General features: G+C 42.0%; 2 protein-coding genes across 4 annotated transcripts in view; one reads left to right on the top strand and one right to left on the bottom strand.

The window, feature by feature from the left end:
* Nucleotides 1–687: 687 nt before the first annotated feature.
* On the bottom strand, nucleotides 688–18519 carry dnajc15 (DnaJ (Hsp40) homolog, subfamily C, member 15). Its single transcript, XM_045707432.1, has 7 exons — nucleotides 18478–18519; nucleotides 17110–17172; nucleotides 16692–16743; nucleotides 15159–15229; nucleotides 12281–12360; nucleotides 11845–11915; nucleotides 688–1423 (listed from the first exon to the last, which is right to left on the bottom strand). Exons 1-7 carry the CDS (start codon nucleotides 18517–18519, stop codon nucleotides 1350–1352), a joined length of 453 nt encoding a protein of 150 aa, XP_045563388.1. The 3' UTR covers nucleotides 688–1349.
* Nucleotides 18520–20408: 1889 nt separating this feature from the next.
* Nucleotides 20409–24887, top strand: part of epsti1 (epithelial stromal interaction 1) — a 14339-nt gene continuing 9860 nt past the window's right edge. Inside the window, exons 1-5 of one of the 3 annotated variants that reach the window (XM_045707382.1) lie at nucleotides 20409–20709; nucleotides 22507–22565; nucleotides 23108–23191; nucleotides 23303–23376; nucleotides 24374–24457. In XM_045707382.1, the coding sequence (XP_045563338.1) occupies nucleotides 20516–20709; nucleotides 22507–22565; nucleotides 23108–23191; nucleotides 23303–23376; nucleotides 24374–24457 (495 nt within the window). In that variant the 5' untranslated portion in view covers nucleotides 20409–20515. The remainder of the gene's footprint in view (nucleotides 20710–22506; nucleotides 22566–23107; nucleotides 23192–23302; nucleotides 23377–24373; nucleotides 24458–24887) is intronic. The other 2 variants (XM_014173911.2, XM_014173912.2) reach the window with 2 other exon arrangements.

The raw sequence follows: 24887 nt of genomic DNA, 5'->3' as shown, positions 1-24887 counted from the left end.
GCTCAGCAAAACAAATCTTTTAGACAGCAGAATCTGTTCTTTTTTACACGTGTTATGGAACTATACTCTGGTGGAGGGAGGTAGAGCGAGAGATCAGGAGGTGGAAGGGAGAGGCTGGCTCAGGAGGCTGGCTCAGGAAGCTGGCTCAGGAGGCTGGCTCAGGAGGGCCATGTGGGTTCTTCCCAGTTTGAACTAGACCCATCCACAGGAGGGACAGGAGAGCAGAGCAGGCCTTAGCCAAGCACACAACAGCCCTGACCTGTACAGGGGTTCAGAGGGAAAACACACTAACTGCTAATAGGGAACGCTTTACTGCAACTTCAGATGGGAACTGCATTCTCCCAGAATGAGTTGGTTTAGTATGTATTTGAATGATAGATGAAGCATGCTGGAATGAAGGCATGTATAACATGGTCGACAAACATGGTCGTTTAGCCTTCGGCTTAGATACTGGTATGTGGAAAAACCTTTTACTGCAGGCTACTGGTGAAACAGCTTTCATTTAATGTTACCAAATGTCACCGTTTGGCGCAGGAGCTTCAAAAACATCTCTTACCCAATGTTCCCCCTCTCATCAGCACCTGCTATTGCTGCAGTACAGTTAGTAGTTTACTACGATGGCGTTTCAGCGCAGAGGGAATAATCACAGAAACACATTCAAACAGAAACACAATAATGAGTCATTGATTACCATTCCAAAAAATGCTTTATTCAGCAACATTGGCTAAATTTTACACACACACACACCACAGCAGCCATAATGTCTTTACCACATTGAGGAATTCTAAGGAATATTATTATCATCTTGTATCTTATGTTATAGTGCATTTACAACAGACTGTACAGTAAACATGTTGACTTTTGTAAACCTATAACTACAGGAAACCTTCAACTTGAAAGAGCACCTTTCCTGACTGAGACGTAACAAGGATTGTGTATATTGTCCATTTGTGCAGTCACACTGCTTCTGGGGAAGGTAAGGGATAGAAATGGAGCTGAAGAGTACTGTAGTCCAGGTCAGCAGCTAGGTCTATAGTTGGGATCTTTAGTTTTAATCTGAAGAGTACTGTAGTCCAGGTCAGCAGCTAGGTCTATAGTTGGGATCTTTAGTTTTAATCTGTAGAGTACTGTAGTCCAGGTCAGCAGCTAGGTCTATAGTTGGGATCTTTAGTTTTAATCTGTAGAGTACTGTAGTCCAGGTCAGCAGCTAGGTCTATAGTTGGGATCTTTAGTTTTAATCTGTAGAGTACTGTAGTCCAGGTCAGCAGCTAGGTCTATAGTTGGGATCTTTAGTTTTAATCTGTAGTGTACTGTAGTCCAGGAGGTCAGTGGGGTGATGGGGGCTGTAGTTATCCACCCTGTTGGCCTTTATCCAGCAGGTCCTTGGCCTCGTTGATCTTCGCGGCCATATAAGGAGATCCCCCTAGAGGGAGAACACACATCCGCTTCATCAATACCTATCTGTTTCATCCTCCCTTTTCCTCCCTTACTCTGTCCATTCCTCCATCTGTCCTCGCTACCACCCCATTTAAAATGTTCTCATCCTCCTGTTCCATATCTCTCAGCCCTCTAACCATTCCGGGTGAGAACAAGATACCACAGTATGCACATGGCATGCAAGACATTCAGTCCCGCCCAACTAATGCCCTCTCAAAACCCCTTCAGTGCCTTCTACTGACTACACAGACTGGATGTGTCAGAGGTCAAGTGGAGGTCAGGTGTAGGTGGACTACAGCAGGCTCAGTCATTAGCCGTCTGAGTCATATCCAATCTACAGCTTCTCCGCCTGCCGGCACTGTGCATTCACACCCTGTGGAACAGTAATCACTATAGAGTACAGGGGATAAGTGTATGCTGAGCTAGCACAAACAGAGGATGGGTCACATACTAGTAGTGTTAAGTGACATCCTCTCCTCATCTCCTAGCCTTCAACACATTGTTCTGAAGACTCATGATAGAGATGTGTGTGTGTGTCCTGGGTCAGTGTGGTCAATGAGTACAGCGTCCTAGGAGAAGTTGAGTCTGCTATGTGACACCAAGAAAACCTTGAGGGCACAGATGTGTGTGTACACAACACAAACCTCAGTAGCCAATAGCCATGTGTGTATACTGCCCTCTCTAGGCGGTGTGCGGTGTGTGTTTTTCAGCAGTACTGTGTGTGTTTTTATAGTAATAAATGAGAGAAAGCGTTAAGGAGTGTTTTGCAGTGGCAGAGAGCAGGGCCTGACGAAGGCCTCAACTAGTCTGCTAATCAGTCACTGACAAACACAGAGCCGGCCTGGCGAGGGGCCTACAGCACATTAACAGAGAAAGAGAGATACCAAAAACAGGGCTAGAGGGCCAACTCAGGTAATTACTTTCAGAAATAGCAAAACACATCTTGTCCACTGACTCTCATTGGCTCACAGACAGGAACTAATGAGGTATTTAAGCAATCATTCCATCCCATTACTCTGACCAGGAATCAGTCAACACTTTCCTGCCCAGACCCATCTGACTGACATGTCTCACAGTACTTGACAGTTAATTAACAAAAGATGTTTAGCATCTCCAGGCCTCCACACCTACAAGCCGCTGATGCGTGCCAATTAAATGTACAGTACTTTACTATTTCTATTTTTGACAACTTTCACTTCGCTACATTCGTAAAGAAAATGATGTTCATTTTACTCCATACACTTTCCCTGACACCCAAAAGTACTTGTTACATTTTGAATGCTTAGCAGGACAGAAAATGGTCCAATTCACACACTTATCAAGAGGGCATCCCTACTGCCTCTGATCTGGCAGACTCACTAAACACAAATGCTTTGTTTTTAAATTATGTTGGAGTGTGACCCTGGCTATCTGTAAATAAAAATACAATTGTGCCGTCTGGTTTGCTTATATAAGGAATTTTAAATTGGTCATACTTTTAATACTTAAGTATATTTTAGCAACTACATTTACTTTTGATACTTAAGTATATTTAAAAACAAATACTTTTAGACTTTTACGCAAGTATTTTTACTGGGTGACTTTCACTTGAGTCATTTTCTATTAAGGTATCTTTACTTTAACTAAAGTATGAGAATTGAGTACTTTTTCCACCACTGATGATCTGGATCTACATAGTGGCAAGTTAGCTAGCTAATGGTAGCCTGGCAAGCTTCCCATGTTGTCACACCAGCTCCATTACGTCACTTAGGCTAGCTAACTTAGCTGAGGTAATGTTAGCCTGGCAAGCTTCCCATGTTGTCACACCAGCTCCATCACGTCACTTAGGCTAGCTAACTTAGCTGAGGTAATGTTAGCCTGGCAAGCTTCCCATGTTGTCACACCAGCTCCATCACGTCACTTAGGCTAGCTAACTTAGCTGAGGTAATGTTAGCCTGGCAAGCTTCCCATGTTGTCACACCAGCTCCATCACATCACTTAGGCTAGCTAACTTAGCTGAGGTAATGTTAGCCAAAGTAATGTCACTTGTTTTGACAGCTCCATCACAAGTTAGGAATGACAAAAGCAGCAAGTCACAGACATATATACACTGCTCAAAAAAATAAAGGGAACACTTAAACAACACAATGTAACTCCAAGTCAATCACACTTCTGTGAAATCAAACTGTCCACTTAGGAAGCAACACTGATTGACAATAAATTTCACATGCTGTTGTGCAAATGGAATAGACAACAGGTGGAAATTATAGGCAATTAGCAAGACACCCCCAATAAAGGAGTGGTTCTGCAGGTGGGGACCACAGACCACTTCTCAGTTCCTATGCTTCCTGGCTGATGTTTTGGTCACTTTTGAATGTTGGCGGTGCTTTCATTCTAGTGGTAGCATGAGACGGAGTCTACAACCCACACAAGTGGCTCAGGTAGTGCAGCTCATCCAGGATGGCACATCAATGCGAGCTGTGGCAAGAAGGTTTGCTGTGTCTGTCAGCGTAGTGTCCAGAGCATGGAGGCGCTACCAGGAGACAGGCCAGTACATTAAGAGACGTGGAGGAGGCCGTAGAAGGGCAACAACCCAGCAGCAGGACCACTACCTCCGCCTTTGTGCAAGGAGGAGCAGGAGAAGCACTGCCAGAGCCCTGCAAAATGACCTCCAGCAGGCCACAAATGTGCATGTGTCTGCTCAAACGGTCAGAAACAGACTCCATGAGGGTGGTATGAGGGCCCGACGTCCACAGGTGGGGGTTGTGCTTACAGCCCAACACCGTGCAGGATGTTTGGCATTTGCCAGAGAACACCAAGATTGGCAAATTCGCCACTGGCGCCCTGTGCTCTTCACAGATGAAAGCAGGTTCACACTGAGCACGTGACAGACGTGACAGAGTCTGGAGACGCCGTGGAGAACGTTCTGCTGCCTGCAACATCTCCAGCATGACCGGTTTGGCGGTGGGTCAGTCATGGTGTGGGGTGGCATTTCTTTGGGGGGCCGCACAGCCCTCCATCTGCTCGCCAGAGGTAGCCTGACTGCCATTAGGTACCGACATGAGATCCTCAGACCCCTTGTGAGACCATATGCTGGTGCGGTTGGCCCTAGGTTCCTCCTAATGCAAGACAATGCTAGACCTCATGTGGCTGGAGTGTGTCAGCAGTTCCTGCAAGAGGAAGGCATTGATGCTATGGACTGGCCCGCCCGTTCCCCAGACCTGAATCCAATTGAGCACATCTGGGACATCATGTCTCGCTCCATCCACCAACGCCACGTTGCACCACAGACTGTCCAGGAGTTGGCGGATGCTTTAGTCCAGGTCTGGGAGGAAATCCCACAGGAGACCATCCGCCACCTCATCAGGAGCATGCCCAGGCTTTGTAGGGAGGTCATACAGGCACGTGGAGGCCACACACACTACTGAGCCTCATTTTGACTTGTTTTAAGGACATTACGTCAAAGTTGGCTCAGCCTGTAGTGTGGTTTTCCACTTTAATTTTGTGTGACTCCAAATCCAGACCTCCATGGGTTGATAAATTGGACTTCCATTGATTATTTTGGTGTGATGTTGTCAGCACATTCAACTATGTAAAGAAAAAAGTATTTATTAAGATTATTTCTTTCATTCAGATCTAGGATGTGTTGTTTAAGTGTTCCCTTTATTTTTTTGAGCAGTATATTTATTTATTATTACTTTTTTTTGTTAAGTATCATTGTTTGAAAATGTATTTGAGACACTGTCTGGTTTATGGGCTGTGTGTGTGGCTTCAGTAAAGTGTGTTTAGCCTCAAAGCTTGGTCTCCTGTAGGCCTGCTATTGAACTCAACCTGAGAATTCTTAATTTACCAAACTTAACCATTGTTCTTTATTTTCTACATTTTTGTTTTATTTTTTCTCTACCAGAATTATATCCACAATATGAGCAGGACATCACAGATGCTGTAAAGGGAAAGGCCATTTGTCATCCTTGATGAGATGACCGATGCCTTTGGAAGACTCCAGCCAGTTTCTTGGATAAAGTAAACTTTACCACTGTGTCCCAAGCTGTCATTTCCTGTCTCAACAACAATGGGGTTGACTTTTTAGCAACGTGTGGGCTTTTGTAAGTGATGCAGCTATCTATATGAAGGCTTTCACCAGCATTTTGAATGGCCTCTTCCCCCAGCTCTGGACACTTCACCTGCTCTGCCCATCTCCTGGTGCTGGATGTTTTCCAGAGATGTTTGAGGACGTGAACAGGCTGTGTGCTCTGGTGAAGGTGTTCTGTCAGGCACACCAGCGTCTGGAGCTGAGATCATTCATGCTGGATAACAGCCATTCTCCTGTGATGCCTGTGGAGACCAGGTGGGGCTCCTGGATACCTGCTGTGGAGTTCCTTGCAGAGTACATGGATGTGCTCACTGACTTCACTAGGACCTTACCAGGACAGGATGCCAGTCTTAGCTCACATTGCAGTGATACATCTGTTTCCCCACTACCTCAGTGGATGGAGACTTTTCTCACATTATCAGATACTACTCAGTCAGCGTAAGAGCTTCACAGAGAAATGTTTTTGATTGCAAAGTATAACAGCATTGAGTACTAAAAAGCATGTCAGTCACACACCCCCACCAACACTACCACTCTTTCTGTGTTTTGGTTTGAATCAATTTGATAATAGTTAATGACTAGTTATATGGGGAATGGAACAAAGAGACATAATTGTTCATGTATTTATAGATGGCTTCAATGTATTTGTATTCCTTTGCACTTTCACTCTTTATAATATTTCCATTAAGGAAACATTTATGATTAAATGTTGAGTCTGTAGAGGTTATTTTTGACTGAGCTTTAGTAAGATAACTGTAGGTTCAATGTCATCTAATACAGAGAATTACGCATTTATTTCCATAAAACCATGTTCCCAATGTTATCAAGTAATGTTACTACAATAGAGGCCAAGAAAAAGCTTTCTGCAGAAAATAGAAAAGAATCCCTGCAGATTCTGTTTGGCCATGACCACAGTAAGATTCCATATGACCGTTGAGTCATGGTAATCTCTTTTTATGCACTCAGGACATGCTTTGGTAGTATCCAAGTCACTAATGGCCTGGTACTCAGGGCTCTATTGTCCTTCTAACCACTGACATGAAATGCAATCGAAAACCACATCAACCACTTATCATCAAAACAGTATTATGCTTTTAAAAGTCACCTCACTGTGATTGCTGAATTTGAAGAACAGTTAAACAGCAGGTTGAAACAGTGGAAAACATGGTCATTGTGGATGTTGTTTCAAAGCCTAACAACAAAATGGATTAACCTGTTAGGGCTAGGGGGCAGTATTGACACGGCTGGATAAAAAAAACATACCCGATTTAATCTGGTTACTACTCCTGCCCAGTAACTAGAATATACATATAATTATTGGCTTTGGATAGAAAACACTCCAAAGTTTCTAAAACTGTTTGAATGGTGTCTGTGAGTATAACAGAACTCAAATGGCAGGTCAAAACCTGAGAAGATTCTGTACAGGAAGTACCCTGTCTGACCATTTCTTGGCCTTCTTTGCCATCTCTATCCATAACAAAGGATCTCTGCTGTTACAAAGGATCACTTCCTACGGCTCCCATGGGCTCTCAGAAGGCGGCAAAAAGCTGAATCGTGGCTTTGCAGGCTCTGGTTGAAAAAAAGTAGCGCGTTTGGGTAGTGGCTGGTTACAGTACTGTGAGACTCAGGTGCGTGCCCGCGTCGACCGAATGCTTTGTTTTCTTTCCTCTGTTTACCTAAACGCAGATTCCCGGTCGGAATATTATCGCTTTTTTACGAGAAAAATGGCATAAAAATGGATTTTAAACAGCGGTTGACATGCTTCGAAGTACGGTAATGGAATATTTCGAATTTTTTTTGTCACGAATTGCGCCCTGCTCGTGACCCTTATTTACACTTCGGATAGTGTCTTGAACGCACAAACAAAACGCCGCTATTTGGATATAACGATGGATTATTTTGGACCAAACCAACATTTGTTATTGAAGTAGCAGTCCTGGGAGTGCATTCTGACGAAGACAACAAAGGTAATCAAACTTTTGTAATAGTAAATCGGAGTTTGGTCAGGGCTAAACTTGGTCGGTGTCTAAATGGCTAGCCGTGATGGCTGGGCTATCTACTGAGAATATTGCAAAATGTGCTTTCACCGAAAAGCTATTTTAAAATCGGACACCTCGATTGCACAAAGGAGTTCTGTATCTATAATTCTTAAAATAATTTCTGTTTTTTGTCAACGTTTATCGTGAGTAATTTAGTAAATTCACCGGAGGTTTGCGGGGGGTATGCTAGTTCTGAACGTCACATGCTAATGTAAAAAGCTGGTTTTTGATATAAATATGAACTTGATTGAACAAAACATGCATGTATTGTATAACATAATGTCCTAGGTGTGTCATCTGATGAAGATCAAAGGTTAGTGCTGCATTTAGCTGTCTTCTGGGTTTTTGTGACATTATATGCTAGCTTGAAAAATGGGTGTCTGATTATTTCTGGCTGGGTACTCTGCTGACATAATCTAATGTTTTGCTTTCGTTGTAAAGCCTTTTTGAAATCGGACAGTGTGGTTAGATTAACGAGAGTCTTGTCTTTAAAATGGTGTAAAATAGTCATATGTTTGAGAAATTGAAGTAATAGCATTTCTAAGGTATTTGAAAATCGCGCCACGGGATTACACTGGCTGTTGCGTAGGTGGGACGATTTCGTCCCGCCTAGCCCAGAGAGGTTAATTCAAAACACCCATGTGCATTGTGTATACGCCTAGGCCTATATATGAACTCTAGCCCCCCCCAAAAAGAAACCCGTAATTAAAAGAATTGTGCTGTTCGTTATACAATAACCTAGCCATATTACCCACCGCAGAAAGCTGTAGTGAAGCCACTGAGTTGCAGTGCCTTAAACCGCCGCACCACTCAGGAGCCCAGTCAATTAGATTTTATAGCCTAGTAATAGGCGTTTCCATTGCTTCTCACAATTAACAGGGTGACACCATGCGTTTCCATCTCCTATTCCTCAGTGAGAGCGGAGCTGTCAACAGTTTAATTAAATGTGTTTAGTTGTGAAAACATGTTACTATCGATGTTCCCGAACAGATCTCACTTGGTTTACCAAATGAAGAACTTGGTAGAGAACAGCATGTGCAGCCTTAGGCAAGGAACAGAGCACAAGCTTTCTGTGTGACTTTCTCAAATCATCAATAGCATATAGTCACACCATGCAGCCCATATGTTTGGATTTCTAAGATTTGTATCATTAACAACTAAAGTTGCCAAATAACTAAATCTAGCACATAGAACCTGTTTCAAATGATCACTTATGTTCAACATAGCCTTCATATGTGAACCTACTCCAGAATGGGACAAATATCCTTCTTATTTTTATTCAGCTATGTTCAATTATATTCTTACTATAAAATAATGACAGGGCTTAAGCACAGCTTGTCTGAACTATCCTACAGCCTATGGCAGGGCGCATAGCCAGATAACATACAGTAAGCCAACTCCTATTAAAACCTGTTAGGGACAGACGATCCGCTAGCGGAACGCCTCACCAATATCCAATGGTATAGAGTGGCGCGAATTACAAATACCTCAAAAAATGCAAAAACTTCAATTTTTCAAACATATGACTATTTTACACCATTTTAACCTGTCTGGGAACTAGTCAACTGCCAGTGGAATCGCGTCGCGCGAAATACAAAACCTCATAAATGCTATAACTTCAATTTCTCAAACATATGACTATTTTACACCATTTTATAGACACACCTCTCCTGAATCAAACCATGTAGTCCGATTTCAAAAAGGCTTTACAGCAAAAGCAAAACATTAGATTATGAGAGTACCCTGCCAAAAAAAAAAAAAAAATCAAAGCAAAGCAAAGCAACTAGCATGCATCACAAATACCCAAAACACAGCTAAATGCAGCACTAACCTTTGACAATCTTCAGATGACACTCCTAGGACATCATGTTACACAATACATGCATTTTCTGTTCGATAAAGTTCATATTTATATATAAAAACAGCATTTTACTTCGGCGCGTGACGTTCAGAAAATATTTTCCCTCAAATGCTTCCGGTGAATCAGCGCTACAATTTACAAAATTACTATTCGAAAACATTGTTAACCTCTCTAGGGTATGTGGGACGAAATCGTCCCACCTACTCAACAGCCAGTGGAATCCCGTGGCGTGTTATTCAAATACCTTAGAAATGCTTTTACTTAAATTTCTCAAACATATGACTATTTTACACCATTTTAAAGACAAGACTCTCGTTAATCTAACCACACTGTCCGATTTCAAAAAGGCTTTACAACGAAAGCAAAACATTAGATTATGTCAGCAGAGTACCCAGCCAGAAATAATCAGACACCCATTTTTCAAGCTAGCATATATGTCACAAAAACCAAAACCACAGCTAAATGCAGCACTAACCTTTGATGATCTTCATCAGATGACAATCCTAGGACATTATGTTATACAATACATGCATGTTTTGTTCAATCAAGTTCATATTTATATCAAAAACCAGCTTTTTACATTAGCATGTGACGTTCAGAACTAGCATACCCACCGAAAACTTCCGGTGAATTTACTAAATTACTCACGATAAACGTTGACAAAAAACCAAATTATTTTAAGAATTATAGATACAGAACTCCTTTATGCAATCGCGGTGTCCGATTTTAAAATAGCTTTTCGGTGAAAACACATTTTGCAATATTCTGAGTAGATAGTCCGGCCATCACGGCTAGGTATTTTGGCACTCACCAAACTCAGATTTACTATAAGAAAAATTGGATTACCTTTGCTGTTCTTCGTCAGAATGCACTCCCAGGACTTCTACTTCAACACCCAATGTCGTTTTGGTTCCAAATAATCCATAGTTATATGCAAATAGCTTCGTTTTGTTTGTGCGTTCAAGACACTATCCGAAGGGTGACGCGCCGGCACATATCGTGACAAAATTTCAAAATATTCCATTACCGTACTTCGAAGCATGTCAAACGCTGTTTAAAATCAATTTAATACAGAAGGTGACCCTATAGAGCTTATAGCCCACTATTTCATACCCTTATTCTCCCTCTCCTTTCTTCTCCCAGAGACTGCAGAGTTATCATTCAACGTTCTGGCGCCTTTTGAGAGCCAATGAAAGCCTTAGAAAATGTGACGTTACAGCAGAGATCCTGTATTTTCGATAAAGAGGCTACAGAAGGCCAAGAAATGGTCAGACAGGGCACTTCCCATATAGAATCTTCTCAGGTTTTGGCCTGCCATATGAGTTCTGTTATACAGTACAGGTACTCCAAAACACAACTAAAGTATTTTTACACCAATGCAGACAATTTAATTGTCAAGAACAGATATTAGCAAACTTAAACAAAACTACTAGCTAGTTAATATGTCTATAGCTAAAGCATCAGAACGTTCACCTGGTCCACTAGCCGTCCTATTTTTGAGTCGGAGTAACCGCAGGTGCTCGACCTCAGTTTGACGCTGTATGTAGTCGATTGAATGCTGACAGACTTGGAAGAAAAGTACTCCTCCATCCTGGAAACTACCTGGCCCTGTCCCTGACTGTTATTCTGGTTGCCAACTGTTTACTCTTCAGCTCTTCTTGTGTAAATCTGGGCATTTTTTGTTCAATAATTCTTTCCTCAGACAGCTGTCATTCATTCATTCATTCATTCATTATTTTTGCTTCAGAATGCTATGCATTCTATTTGAAATTCTGCAGATTTGTCGGATTTCTCTGTGCGCGGATTCCGTGCAGGTCTAGTCATGACTCATGACTGCCGGTAATACGGTCTCCGCAACAGCCCTAGTTATTACCCTCTCTTCTCCATTGATGTCCCCCTCACCAAACACATGGAAACTAATAGATACTGTGCTACCAGAACCCAACATATCCAAGGGTGACAGCATTGATGGATGTGGCTACAGAAGGTGACCCTATAGAGCTTATAGCCCACTATTTCATACCCTTATTCTCCCTCTCCTTTCTTCTCCTCCTTCCTCTCTGTCACCTCAGCCCTTATCGCCCAGAGTCAGATAGGAATCCCACAGGCCATTTCTCATTTTACAGAGTACAACTACCCGCCGTGTGTGTACTCCTCTCAGGAGGGAAAAACACATTGGGGACGAGTGTGTAAAACTAGCTACTGTGTATGCATGTTTGTGCATGACTGTGTGTGTGCGCGCGTGCATGTAATCCTCTCAGCAGAGGGAGACTGAGGAAGGCCATTAACCTTGAGTAGAAGAGAAAAGGGACGAGTGCTTCAATAGACAGGTGCTCTCCTGTTCATGCTGATAACCAGTAATAAAGAGATTAACCACGCAAAAGCAATATCTAATCTGTAATTTATCATGTCTAGTACCTTGGGGTTAAACTGACCTTTATCTGGGTGGTTCAGGACCATGATCCTCCGGTGGGCATCTCTCACCTTGGACTTGGTGCTGGTTGGGCTTCAGGGGAAGCGACAGATAAAAGGTTAGAGAGGGGTGGTTGGGCTATACAAAACAGATTTAGAGCAGGATTACAGCATCATCTAGTGGCCTCAGCACAGACTGACAAGTTGCTGTAAATCCCATCCAGTACTTCTGACCACTAAACTATTCAGTGGTGTTCTGTTCTCTCCCTAATGTGATACAGTGCGAAATGGAACTAAACCAGGAAGAGAGATGACTAATATAAACCCCATCAAAGACCCAGAGAAATCACACACATCCTTAGCATGAACACACATTGACAAATAGAAACAGTCGCACACACCCGCACAAACAGTCGAGCATGAGTAGCATGCACACAAACATGATATCAGCAGTCTTACCTAATACCAAGGATGAGGCTGGCTTCATTTTTAGTCATATTCTGGTCAAACCCTCCTTTATAGTGTTGGGATGAGAAGGCCTGGAGAGCGAGGAGAGATGTTAGTACTGAAAGTATACAACAAACCTGTATTTATCAGTAAACTCACCCACTGACTGTCTACAATCATATCCTTCTGTCCTCAGTGTAAAGGTTTATAGTATGAAAGGTGGAAGTGCATTATTTGGTACAACAGATCAAAATAAGACTGTCAGAGATATGAGTTGTTGGCTAGGGTTCAGTAACTCCCTGCCCCCACACACTGCTTTATTTGACACAGTCAGTGACTCCCACAAGCAGGCATAAAGAGTGGGAGGTCTGATCCCTCAACTAGCTCATGTCACGCACTGCCTCAATCACACACTATATGGAATGACTGTTTCACTCACACACCCAAAGTGAGTCATCAAAAAGTACAGCTGTGTGTCTGCTCTTTCTGACCCCTCCCTTTCCCAGCTGACCTACAGTTGAAGTCAGAAGTTTACATACACCTTAGCCAAATACATTTAAATTCAGTTGAACAATTCCTGACATTTAATCCTATTAAAAATTCCCTGTCTTAGGTTAGGATCACCACTTTATTTTAAGAATGTGAACTGTCAGAATAATAGTAGAGAGAATTATTTATTTCAGCTTGTACTTCTTTCATCACATTCCCAGTGGGTCAGAAGTTTACATACACTCAATTAGTATTTGGTAGCATTGCCTTTAAATTGTTTAACTTGGGTCAACCGTTTTGAGTAGCCTTCCACAAGCTTCCCATAATAAGTTGGGTGAATTTTGGCCCATTCCTCCTGACAGAGATGGTGTAACTGAGTCAGGTTTGTAGGCCTCCTTGTTCGCACACGCCTTTTCAGTTCTGCCCACAAATTTTCTATAGGATTGAGGTCAGGGCTTTGTGATGGCCACTTCAATACCTTGACTTCGTTGTCCTTAAGCCATTTTGCCACAACTTTGGAAGTATGCTTGGGGTCATTGTCCATTTGGAAGACCTATTTGCGACCAAGCTTTAACTTCCTGACTGATGTCTTGAGATGTTGCTTCAATATATCCACAATTTTCCTTTCCTTATGATGCCATCTATTTTGTGAAGTGCACCAGTCCCTCCTGCAGCAAATCACCGCCACAACATGATACTGCCACCCCTGTGCTTCACGGTTGGGATGGTGTTCTTCGGTTTGCAAGCCTCCCCCTTTTTCCTTAGGAGACAGAACGCATCTTCTTCCTGAGCGGTATGACGGCTGCGTGGTCCCATGGTGTTTATATTTGCGTACTATTGTTTGTACAGATGAATGTGGGACCTTCAGACTTGTGGAGGTCTACAATTTATTTTCTGAGGTCTTGGCTGATTTCTTTTGAGTTTCCCATGATGTCAAGCAAAGAGGCACTGAGTTTGAAGGTAGGCCTTGAAATACATCCACAGGTACACCTCTAATTGACTCAAATGATGTCAACTAGCCTATCAGACGCTTCTAAAGCCATGACATCATTTTCTGGAATTTTCCTAGCTGTTTAAAAGGCACAGTCAACTTAGTGTATGTAAAGTGAAATAATCTGTCTGTAAACAATAGTTGGAAAAATGACTTTGTCATGCACAAAGTAGATGTCCCAACCGACTTGCCAAAACTATAGTTTGTTAACAAGAAATTTGTGGAGTGGTTGAAAAACAAGTTAATGACTCCAACCTAAGTGTATGTAAACTTCCGATTTCAACTGTAGGTGCCCTCAACTGAACTTATGTACATAGACACAAAACACAGATCAGGTTAAGGAGGAGGTGAGAGAGTGCAGTGGGTGCATCATACGCCTGGGAACCTGTTGTTGGAACCTCTGGCCGGTGGAGACAAACTCAGGTGCAGCAGGGGAATGTCAAATTGTGAGTCAGTCCACACACTACCCACGGGCAGCCTAGCGTTTAAAGTGTTGGGCCAGCAACCGAAAAGTCCCTGCTTCGAATACTCGAGCTAACAATGTGAAGAAGAAAAAAAATGGTTGATGTGCCCTTGAGCAAGGCATTTAACCCTAATTTGCTCCAAGGGTGCCATACTACTATGGCCGACCCTGTAAAACAAAGTATTTTACTGCACCTATCTTTTGTATGTGACAACAAAAACCATCACCCTACAGACAGTCAGCCCACCCGCTACCAGACCTACAGACAGTCAGCCCACCCGCTACCAGACAGTCAGCCCACCCGCTACCAGACAGTCAGCCCACCCGCTACCAGACAGTCAGCCCACCCGCTACCAGACAGTCAGCCCACCCGCTACCAGACAGTCAGCCCACCCGCTACCAGACAGTCAGCCCACCCGCTACCAGACAGTCAGCCCACCCGCTACCAGACAGTCAGCCCACCCGCTACCAGACAGTCAGCCCACCCGCTACCAGACAGTCAGCCCACCCGCTACCAGACAGTCAGCCCACCCGCTACCAGACAGTCAGCCCACCCGCTACCAGACAGTCAGCCCACCCGCTACCAGACAGTCAGCCCACCCGCTACCAGACAGTCAGCCCACCCGCTACCAGACAGTCAGCCCACCCGCTACCCGACCTACAGACAGTCAGTGGAATGAACACTTCACCACAAACATTGGTGCTTGATGACTATCTGATGGAGCAAAACAAGATATCCCCAGTTTTGCCAATGTGTGCATGTGTGGGGAGAATTTTCTGCAAAATCAGCAGGTGTCATCACTGATCATGCATAGCTTCAGTGCGGTGTTCTAATAAAAGACAGTATGTAAAAGTTGCTCAAAACCACACATGTTTTATCACTCTTATGGTTAGGATTGTGATACTCTCCTAGACCTGTGAACTACATAGCTAAGTTGGTTACTTACTGAGGTGGGCATCTTCTTAGTCTGTGACACGACCTGTCCTAGACGCTTCCACAACTGGAACGCATAGCGACCTGAAACACACTACATCTTTATTGTCCTACACAAACACCTTTCAACAGTTCCATGTTCTTGCCCTGTCAATATGGGTGGCAGGTAGCCTAGCGTTTAGAGTTTTGGGCCAGTAACCAAAAGACCTGAGCCATCAAGGTGAAATAAATTTGTCGATGTGTCTTGAGCAAGGCACTTAAACCTAATTTGTTCAAGGGGCACAATACCATTATGGCTGACCCTGTTAAACACCACATTTCACTGCACCTATCAGGTGTATATGACAAACACACACAGAAATATATAAACTCAACATGTAAAGTGCTCATCCCATGTTTCATGAGGTGAAATAAAAGATCCCAGAAATGACAGGTGTGGCATATCAAGAAGCTGATTAAACAGCATGATTATTACACAGGCGCACCTTGTGCTGGGGACAATAAAAGGCCACTCTAAAATGTGCAGTTTTGTCACACAACACAATGCCACAGATGTCTCAAGTTGAGGGAGCATGCAATTGGCATGCTGACTGCAGAAATGTTCACCAGAAAGGTTGCCAGAGAATTTAATGTTAATTTCTCTACCATAAGCCACTTCCAACGTTGTTTTAGAGAATTTGGCAGTACGTCCAACTGGCCTCACAACCGCAGACCACGTATAACAACGCCAGCCCAGGACCTCCACATCTGGCTTCTTTACCTGCAGTATTGTCTGAGATCAGCAACCCGGGTAGTTGATGAAACTAAAGAGTATTTCTGTCTGTAATAAATAAAGTTATTTTGTGGGGGGGGGGTAGTAAAAATCATTGAAATTGTTGCATACTGTGTTTATATTTTTGTTAAGTATATATATTTTTTATATACACTTCAGCGTGTATGTGTCATCGGTGTGTACTGGGTCAGTGGCTGTTGTCCCGCTCCAAACCCACATACAGCTAGTCAGCACCTAGACCCTGCTAAACATTGTCTGTTTATATACACTCACACGTTAGCAGAAAACCCCTCTGGGAGGAGCTGGTTTCCAAGAGACAAACACTAAATCAGTCATCTATAGAGCCATGCTGCTAAGCACAGGGAGTAATCAGGGCATAAATTATAAACTGATGATTGACATGTTCTAAGTGGGCTACTCCAGGCTGCCTGGAAGTTCTGTTTTCCTAACCCCCCCCCCCCTTTCCATGTACAGAGTGAGGATAATCAGGCTGTGCTCTTCCTCAAGGCCACCACAACTGCTAACACTCTGACCTCAGATCAAACCTGTGGCAACTGGCAGACCACACTGCTTAACTATTAACCATGAGACAATATGGCTGTGCAGACACTCTTCAGCCAACCCTGATAGCAATGTCATGAAGGACCTATTCACTGTTGCTCTCTGCAAGAACCTGAAAACACCACTTCGGTTGTGTTGAATTGGAAGATGACAATGTTCTGTAAGACACACTTTCTGAATAATCTGGGTGTGTGAGTGTTTGCCATTTCTTACCTGAAAATCCTGCGGCAGCAACACCAAGGCCAACCGCTATCAGAGTACCACCCTGAAGATACAGAAGAATATCAATACTACTGCAACAATGCAGTTTCATTCATTCATTCATTCATTCATTCATTGCATGGCTGAATCACAAGCCGTTTGATTACATCACATCATGTTACTGGGGATTGCTAGATGAATCACCTTAATGAGAACCTTGGTTCCGTTGATAATTTCTGGGATTTGCAACCATAACTTGCTTACTGTAGCTAGCAGCTAGCTATCCGCTAACTAGCTAGCGTAGCTGTAAAACAGTTTGGCTAAACGGTCTGGTATTAACGTTAGCTGGCTAGCAAGTTTCAGAGTTATGTAACTAGCTAGTGCAGCTATCCACCAAAATTTCAAACCACAAAATAATCGATATACATACAAGTCTTTTGTCGATTTCTGTGTCGCTCCAGATGTTAGATTTAGGATTGTATTCAGCATATTGCTGTAACGGCCGTCGTCAGAATGAGACCAAGGTGCAGCGGAGGATGTGTTCAAGAACGACCACGTTAGACAAAAAAAAAAACAAGAAACCGACAGCCAAACAGTACTGTCAGGTGCAAACACTAAACAGAAATTATTCACCCACAAACCCCAAAGGAAAAACAGGCTGCCTATGTATGACTCTCAATCAGCAACAACGATCTACACCTGTTCCTGATTGAGAGCCATACACGGCCAAAACAAAGAAAACCACCAACATAGAAAAAGAAACCTAGAACGCCCACCCATGTCACACCCTGGCCTAACCAAAAATAGAGAACAAAAAACCCTCTCTATGGCCAGGGCGTTACAATTGCGCCGTTTCTCCTTCCATAGTTAGCGCGCTGGCGTTGTTCCCCACGCTGTCACTGCAATGCCCCTGTACCTGTACCGTCACTTGAAGGACACAACTAATTTACGAAGCGTCTGATGGATCAAAACCCAAGATCAATTTAAATATAATTTCGTAATCCAGAACGAACAGGTGATCTACAGGTAACTGACAAAATAAAGATAACGCTTGAGTAAATAAGGGATATAATGTATATTGAAAGTTAATTAAGCAATTAACATTCCATCATGCTTAGGGTCATGTATACAAATCCCCAGTTGCCAATTATTTTGGCTACCACGGCTAGAAGAAGAGTTCTCAGTGACTTTGAAAGAAGGGTCTCAAAGGAGGCATAAGGGATTTAACGTGTGTGTCTGTTACCAGATCTCAACCTAATTGAACATGTATGGGAAATTCTGGAACAGCGTTTTCCGCTGCCATCAACAAAACACCAAATGACTGAATTTATCGTGGAAGAATGGTATCAAATAGAGTTCCAGACACTTACGCTACATAGCAGAATATATGCCAAGGCCTATTGAAGCTGTTCTGGCGGCTCATGGTGGCCCAACGCTCTATTATTAACATACTATGTTGGTGTTTCCTTTATTTTGGCAGTTACCTGAAGGCCCTTTCTTGCAAAACATTCTGTGGAAAAATGTTATTAATCAATGAACCACATGAAAACAAACAAATTAAATGTCATAAAAAATATACATGTCACGACTTCTGCCGAAGTCGATGCCCCTCCTTGCACGGGTGGTGCTCGGCGGTCGACGTCACCAGTCTTCTAACCATCATTGATCAGTTTTTCATTTTCCATTGGTTTTGTCTTGTCTTCCATCACCCCTGTTTCCAATCCCATTAATTACTTGTGTATTTAACCCTCTGTTTCCCCTCATGTCCTTGTCGGTGATTGTTTGTATGTTATGTTACGTGGGTTTGTATATCGGTGTGCGGCAGGTATCCTTTACCCATTTTATTTTGTACTTTGGTTTTGGAGTTTGTTTTCCATTAAATACTCCATATTAACCAACTTGGTTTCTCCTGCGCCTGACTTCCCTGCCACCTACATACACGAATATGGCAATACATAGTGAGATAATTCATAGCAGATGGCAGCAATACATTTGTATTTACTTCTAGGGAATTTAAATCCTGCAACACAATTTGTATTAAGATACAGCAATATTACTTTTTATTCAGTTGTAAAAACGATTCTACTAAACTTTTATAGTGTTGTAGGCTGTACAGTGCCTTCAGAAAGTATTCACACCCCTTGATTTTTTTCTCCACATTTTGTTGTTACAGACTCAATTTAAAATGGATTTAATAGATGTTGTGTCACTGACCTACACACAATACCTCATAATGTCAAAGTGGAATGATGTTTTGTGACATTTTTACAAATGTATTAAAAATGAAAAGCTGAAATGTGTTGAGTCAATAAGTATTCAACCCCTTTGTTATGGCAAGCCTAAATGAGTCCAGTAGTAAAGATTTGCTTAACAAGTTCCATAATAAGTTGCATGGACTCACTCTGTGTGCAATAAGTGTTTAACATGATTTTTGAATGACTACATCTCTGTACCCCACACATACAATTATCTTTAAGGTCTCTCAGTCAAGCAGTGCATTTCAAACACAGATTCAATCACAAAGACCAGGTAGGTTTCTCAATGCCTTGTAAAGAAGGGAACCTATTAGTAGATGGGTAAAAAATAAAAAGCAGCCATTGAATATCCCTTTGAGCATGGCGAAGTTATTAATTGCACTTTAGATGGTGTATCAATACACCCAGTCACTACAAATTTACAGGCGTCCTTCCAAACTCAGTTGCCGGAGAAAAAGGAAACCGCTCAGGGATTTCACCATGAGGCCAATGGTGACTTTTAAAACAGTTACAGAGTTTATTGGCTGTGATAGAAAACTGAGGATGGATTAACAACATTGTAGTTACTCCACAATACTAACCTAAATGACTGAGTGAAAAGAAGTAAGCCTGTACAGAATAAAAAATATTACAAAACATGCATCCTGTTTGCAACAAGTCACTAAAGTAATACTGATTTTTTTTTGGCAAAGCACAACTTTTGGTCCTGAATACAAAGTGTTATGTTTGGGGCAAATCCAATACAACACATGACTGAGTACCACTCTCCATATTGTCAAGCATAGTGGTGGCTTTATCATGTTATGGGTATGCTTGTAATAGTTAAGGACTGGGTAGATTTTCAGGATAAAAAATAAATGGAATGGAGCTAAGAACAGGCTAAATCCTAGAGGTAAACCTGGTTCAGTCTGCTTCCACCAGATACTTGGAGATGAATTCATCTATCAGCAGGACAATAACCTAAAACACAAGGCCAAATCTACACTGGACTTGCTTACCAAGAAGACAGTGAATGTTCCTGAGTGGCCGAGTTACAGTTTTGACTTAAATCTGCTTGAAAATCTATGGCAAGACCTGAAAATGGTTGTCTAGCAATGATCAACAACCAATTTTACTGAGCTTGAAGAATTATGAAAATAATAAATGGGCAAATGTTGTACAATCCAGGTAGGTAAAGTTCTTAGAGACTTACCCAGAAATACTCACAGCTGTAATCGCTGCCAAAGGGGATTCTAACATGTACTGACTTGTGGAATACTTACCTAATCAAGATATATTTGTGTTTTCTTTTTTTGATTTGTTTACAAAATGTTCGAATTTTTCTTACACTTCGACATTACAGAGTGTTTGGTGTAGATCATTGACAAACAATGTCAATTAAATCCATAAAAAGTCCCACTTTGTACAACAGCATTTGGAAAAGTCAAGAGGTGTGAATACTTAATGAAGGCACTGTAGTCTGTGGGTAATACTGGGAGTTAACTTTCCAATACGCGTGTCTGCCACAGGGGGTAGAGTCTTCTCCAATTTACCGTCGTCTCAGACAGTTCTGTGTATAGCCATAAGATATAGGCTGCCATCATGGACGACCAGGGACATTATAGTAATAATAGAATCAATTATACCAATTCAGGAGTTAATCGGAGAACAAATAGGCAGTCTGGAAATAATGCATGGCAAGAGCCCGGGGATTCCAATCCTGATGTCAATGCTAACGCACCTGTCCACGCGAACACCGACCCACAAACACAGCAGGATCCAACTCAGCCTCGACAGTGAGTTGTAGCCAATAATATTTATCTACAGTAGACTATGTATTTTCCAATGTTTCAAGGGGATATTCGGGCTATACTGATATGGAAGGTTCTCTTCTGCATCAAGTTTAAGACAAATTGGGGAAAGTTTTGGAAGTATTATTATGTAAAAGTTGGGAATGTCATTCAAATTAAGAATGTATTAAATTAAGTATTTATGGAAAGTCATATTCTCCTTTGACTAGAGTAAGTTTCAGTTTCGTTTCATGCTCTTAATTCCTGTGAAGTGGAAGCGAAACCAGAGATTATTTTGAGGAGATGGAAAACTGCAATGCAATCATTTTACGGCCTATTGTGTACGTTGGCAATGGGCCGCGCGGTGCATTCTGGGCGCTTGTCGGACAATTAGAGCTCTCCTTTCAGGAGTGAATGGGAGTCAATTGGGCGCTAGTTTAAAAACCTAACATTACTATGAATTTCGTCAACATGAAGTACACAATTACACAGCTTTTGGAGATTAACTTGTTCTCTGTAATATCGTATAGCTTTGGAATCGTGACATTACGTACTTCCGAGGAAAATAAGCAGGTTTATCGACTCATACGTGATTTTGAGAACGGATTGCGTGACGATTAAATTAGCAACCGCGTGACACAGAATGACAACGTAAACGTGATTGGTCGACAGTTTGCTGGGCGGGATGTTATGCATTGGCCATTCGTTTCTATCTCCTCCTGTCTTGAACATCTCTGGTGAAACTAGTCTATGCGCACGCATGCGCACATGAACAGACGACTGCGTTCTGTTTTGGTGTACAATAATATTGCATCTGTCTGGTAAAACCCTTGGCACAGAAGATTATGAGGGTTATTACACGTCTAAGTAGGGGGAGGCATTTACATTTCCATTTCTCTCGCTTTCTCTGACTGCTTGCATCACCGCTTGATATGGCAACTGCTCCGCATACGACCGCAAGGCGCTACAGAGGGTAGTGCGTAGTACGGCCCAGTACATCACTAGGGCCAAGCTTCCTGCCATCCAGGATCTCTATACCATGTGGTGTCAAAGGCCCTAAAAATGGTCAAAGACTCCAGCCACCCTAGTCATAGACTGTTCTCTCTGCTACCGCACGGCAAGCGACGTCAGAGCAAAGTCTAGGTCCAAAAGGCTCCTTAACAGCTTCTAACCACATGCCATTAGACTGCTGAACAGTTAATCAAATGGCTACCCAGAATATTTGAATTGACCCCCTTTTTACAGTGCTGCTACTCACTGTTTATTATCTATGCTTTACCCCTACCTACATGTACATATTACCTCAATTTACTAAGACTAACCTTTACCCCAGCAAATTGACTCGGGACCGGTACCCCCTGTATATACTGTAGGCTCGTTATTGTTATTTTATTACTTTTTTTCGTACTTAAATATAAATATATATTAACATTTAGCAAATATTTTCTTACAAAAAATTGTTGGCTAAGGGCTTGCGATGCAAGTAAGCATTTCACATGTTGTATTCGGTGTGTAACAGTGTAGGTTCCGTCCCTCTCTTCGCCCCAACCTGGGCTCGAACCAGGGACCCTTGCACACATCAACAACTGACATCCCACGAAGCATCGTTACCCATCGCGCCACAAAAGCCGCGGCCCTTGCAATACAAGGGGAAACCCTACTTCAAGTCTCAGAGCGAGTGACGTCACTGATTGAAACGCTATTAGCGTGCACCACCGTTAACTAACTAGCCATTTCACATCGGTTACAGGTGCATGTGACAAATACAATTTGATTTTAATTTCCATGCTCTCTCTCTCTCAGTTCAGATGGGTTCACCATGATACCACCCATTGAATCACGAAGGAGTAAACTACAAATGAGTAAGTCTCGTTGTAGCGACCCTGGTATATTGAGCGACCCTGGTATATTGAGCACGCTTTTGTGGCACAATCGATTTCTGCGGGTCAGTTCGAGGTGAAATCCCTGCCTCTTTTATTACATTAGCATTGATATATCTCTCCATCCCTCCCTCAATCCCTCTATTCCTCCCTCCCTTCCCATCTACCCCTCCCTCCAGTAATAGTATATATTAGTAATATACTATATATTGTATTATAAACTGGGTGGTTCGAGCCCTGAATGCTGATTGGCTGACAGCCGTGGTATATCAGACCATATAGCATAGGTATGACACAACATTTGTTTTTACTCTTATTATGTTGGTAACCAGTTTATAATAGCAATAAGGCACCTCGGTAGTTTGTGGTATATGGCCAATATACCACGGCCGCGTTGCGTCGTGCTTAAGAACAACCTTTAGCCATTGTATATTGGCCATATACCACACCCCCTCGTGCCTTATTGCTGAAATATACTTGGAATGTAAAATGCCAACATGTCACCATTCTCTCTTAAACTGCAGTGGGTCAGAAAGAAGAGGAGGATTTACAGAGATGGAAGGAAGCAAACAGACCTGGTCCTGTCCAGCTGGCACCAGAGAGGCTAGGTACACACACACACACACACACACACACACACACACACACACACACACACACACACACACACACACACACACACTAATAATATTATCTTCTAATGCATGTATCTTTGTAAGGTGGTGCTGTGTCATTGGCTGAGGCCAGAGAGAGGCAGCTGTTGGAGTTACGCCGATCTAAACTGCAGAAACAGGTATTCCATCATTACATTTTACAATAAAGATGTATTTATAACTTTATGGCCCATATTCCATCATTACATTTTACAATAAAGATGTATTTATAACTTTATGGCCCGTATTCCATCATTACATTTTACAATAAAGATGTATTTATAACTTTATGGCCCGTATTCCATCATTACATTTTACAATAAAGATGTATTTATAACTTTATGGCCCGTATTCCATCATTACATTTTACAATAAAGATGTATTTATAACTTTATGGCCCGTATTCCATCATTACATTTTACAATAAAGATGTATTTATAACTTTATGGCCCGTATTCCATATTACATTTTACAATAAAGATGTATTTATACCTTTATGGCCTGTATTCCATATTACATTTTACAATAAAGATGTATTTATACCTTTATGGCCTGTATTCCATCATTACATTTTACAATAAATATTTATTTATACCTTTATGGCCCGTATTCCATCATTCCATTTTACAATAAATATTTATTTATACCTTTATGGCCCGTATTCCATCATTCCATTTTACAATAAATATTTATTTATACCTTTATGGCCCGTATTCCATCATTCCATTTTACAATAAATATTTATTTATACCTTTATGGCCCGTATTCCATCATTACATTTTACAATAAATATTTATTTATACCTTTATGGCCCGTATTCCATCATTCCATTTTACAATAAAGATGTATTTATACCTTTATGGCCCATATTCCATCATTACATTTTACAATAAAGATGTATTTATACCTTTATGGCCCGTATTCAATCATTACATTTTACAATAAAGATGTATTTATACCTTTATGGCCCGTATTCCATATTACATTTTACAATAAAGATGTATTTATACCTTTATGGCCCGTATCCCAGCATGGCATTTAAAACCCTCACATTCTGTTCATTTCTTGATGATGCCTTCTAAATAACCCTTGACAGACAGTGTGAGTAAGTTGTCTACTTGTGTTGTGTGTGTGAAGCTGAGAAAAGAGGAGATGGACCGGCAACGGAAACAGGCTGAGGAAGAGGAGAATGACAGGATGAAGGCTAAACAGCGGGAGAAGGTAAGAGAGGGATGGAAAGGGTGTCAGCACTGTACGAATACATCTCTTACTTACTATTAATGTCACTGTATTGTTACATAACATATACTGTAGGTATACAGAAGGTATTGTTTCTCTCTATAATACCATTTAATTCCAACAGATGTCACTGCAGACAGCTGGCAGGTACAGTAAAACAATCCTAGATGTGGTGATTGAATGAGAGGGAGAGCGAGAGAGAAAGAGAGGAAAATAGACAGAGAGAAAGAAACATATCCACACCCATCATTAAGGAGACAATAGTTTCCTGACTGGTTGATGAGCGTTGGTGTTTCCAGGAACCACAGGCTGCAGCAGATAGAGCTGTTAGACATGTTGGAGTCCATATCTGGCTGGCCTTCTCTGAGTGGTGAATAGATGTCTTACCAGTGGTTCATGTAGGACACCAGAG

This window comes from Salmo salar, chromosome ssa25 (assembly GCF_905237065.1).
Source record: "Salmo salar chromosome ssa25, Ssal_v3.1, whole genome shotgun sequence".
In the NCBI taxonomy this organism is placed as follows: domain Eukaryota; kingdom Metazoa; phylum Chordata; class Actinopteri; order Salmoniformes; family Salmonidae; genus Salmo; species Salmo salar.
The sequence above is the reverse complement of the archived record's forward strand: the minus strand, read 5'-3'. Positions and strand labels throughout refer to the sequence as shown.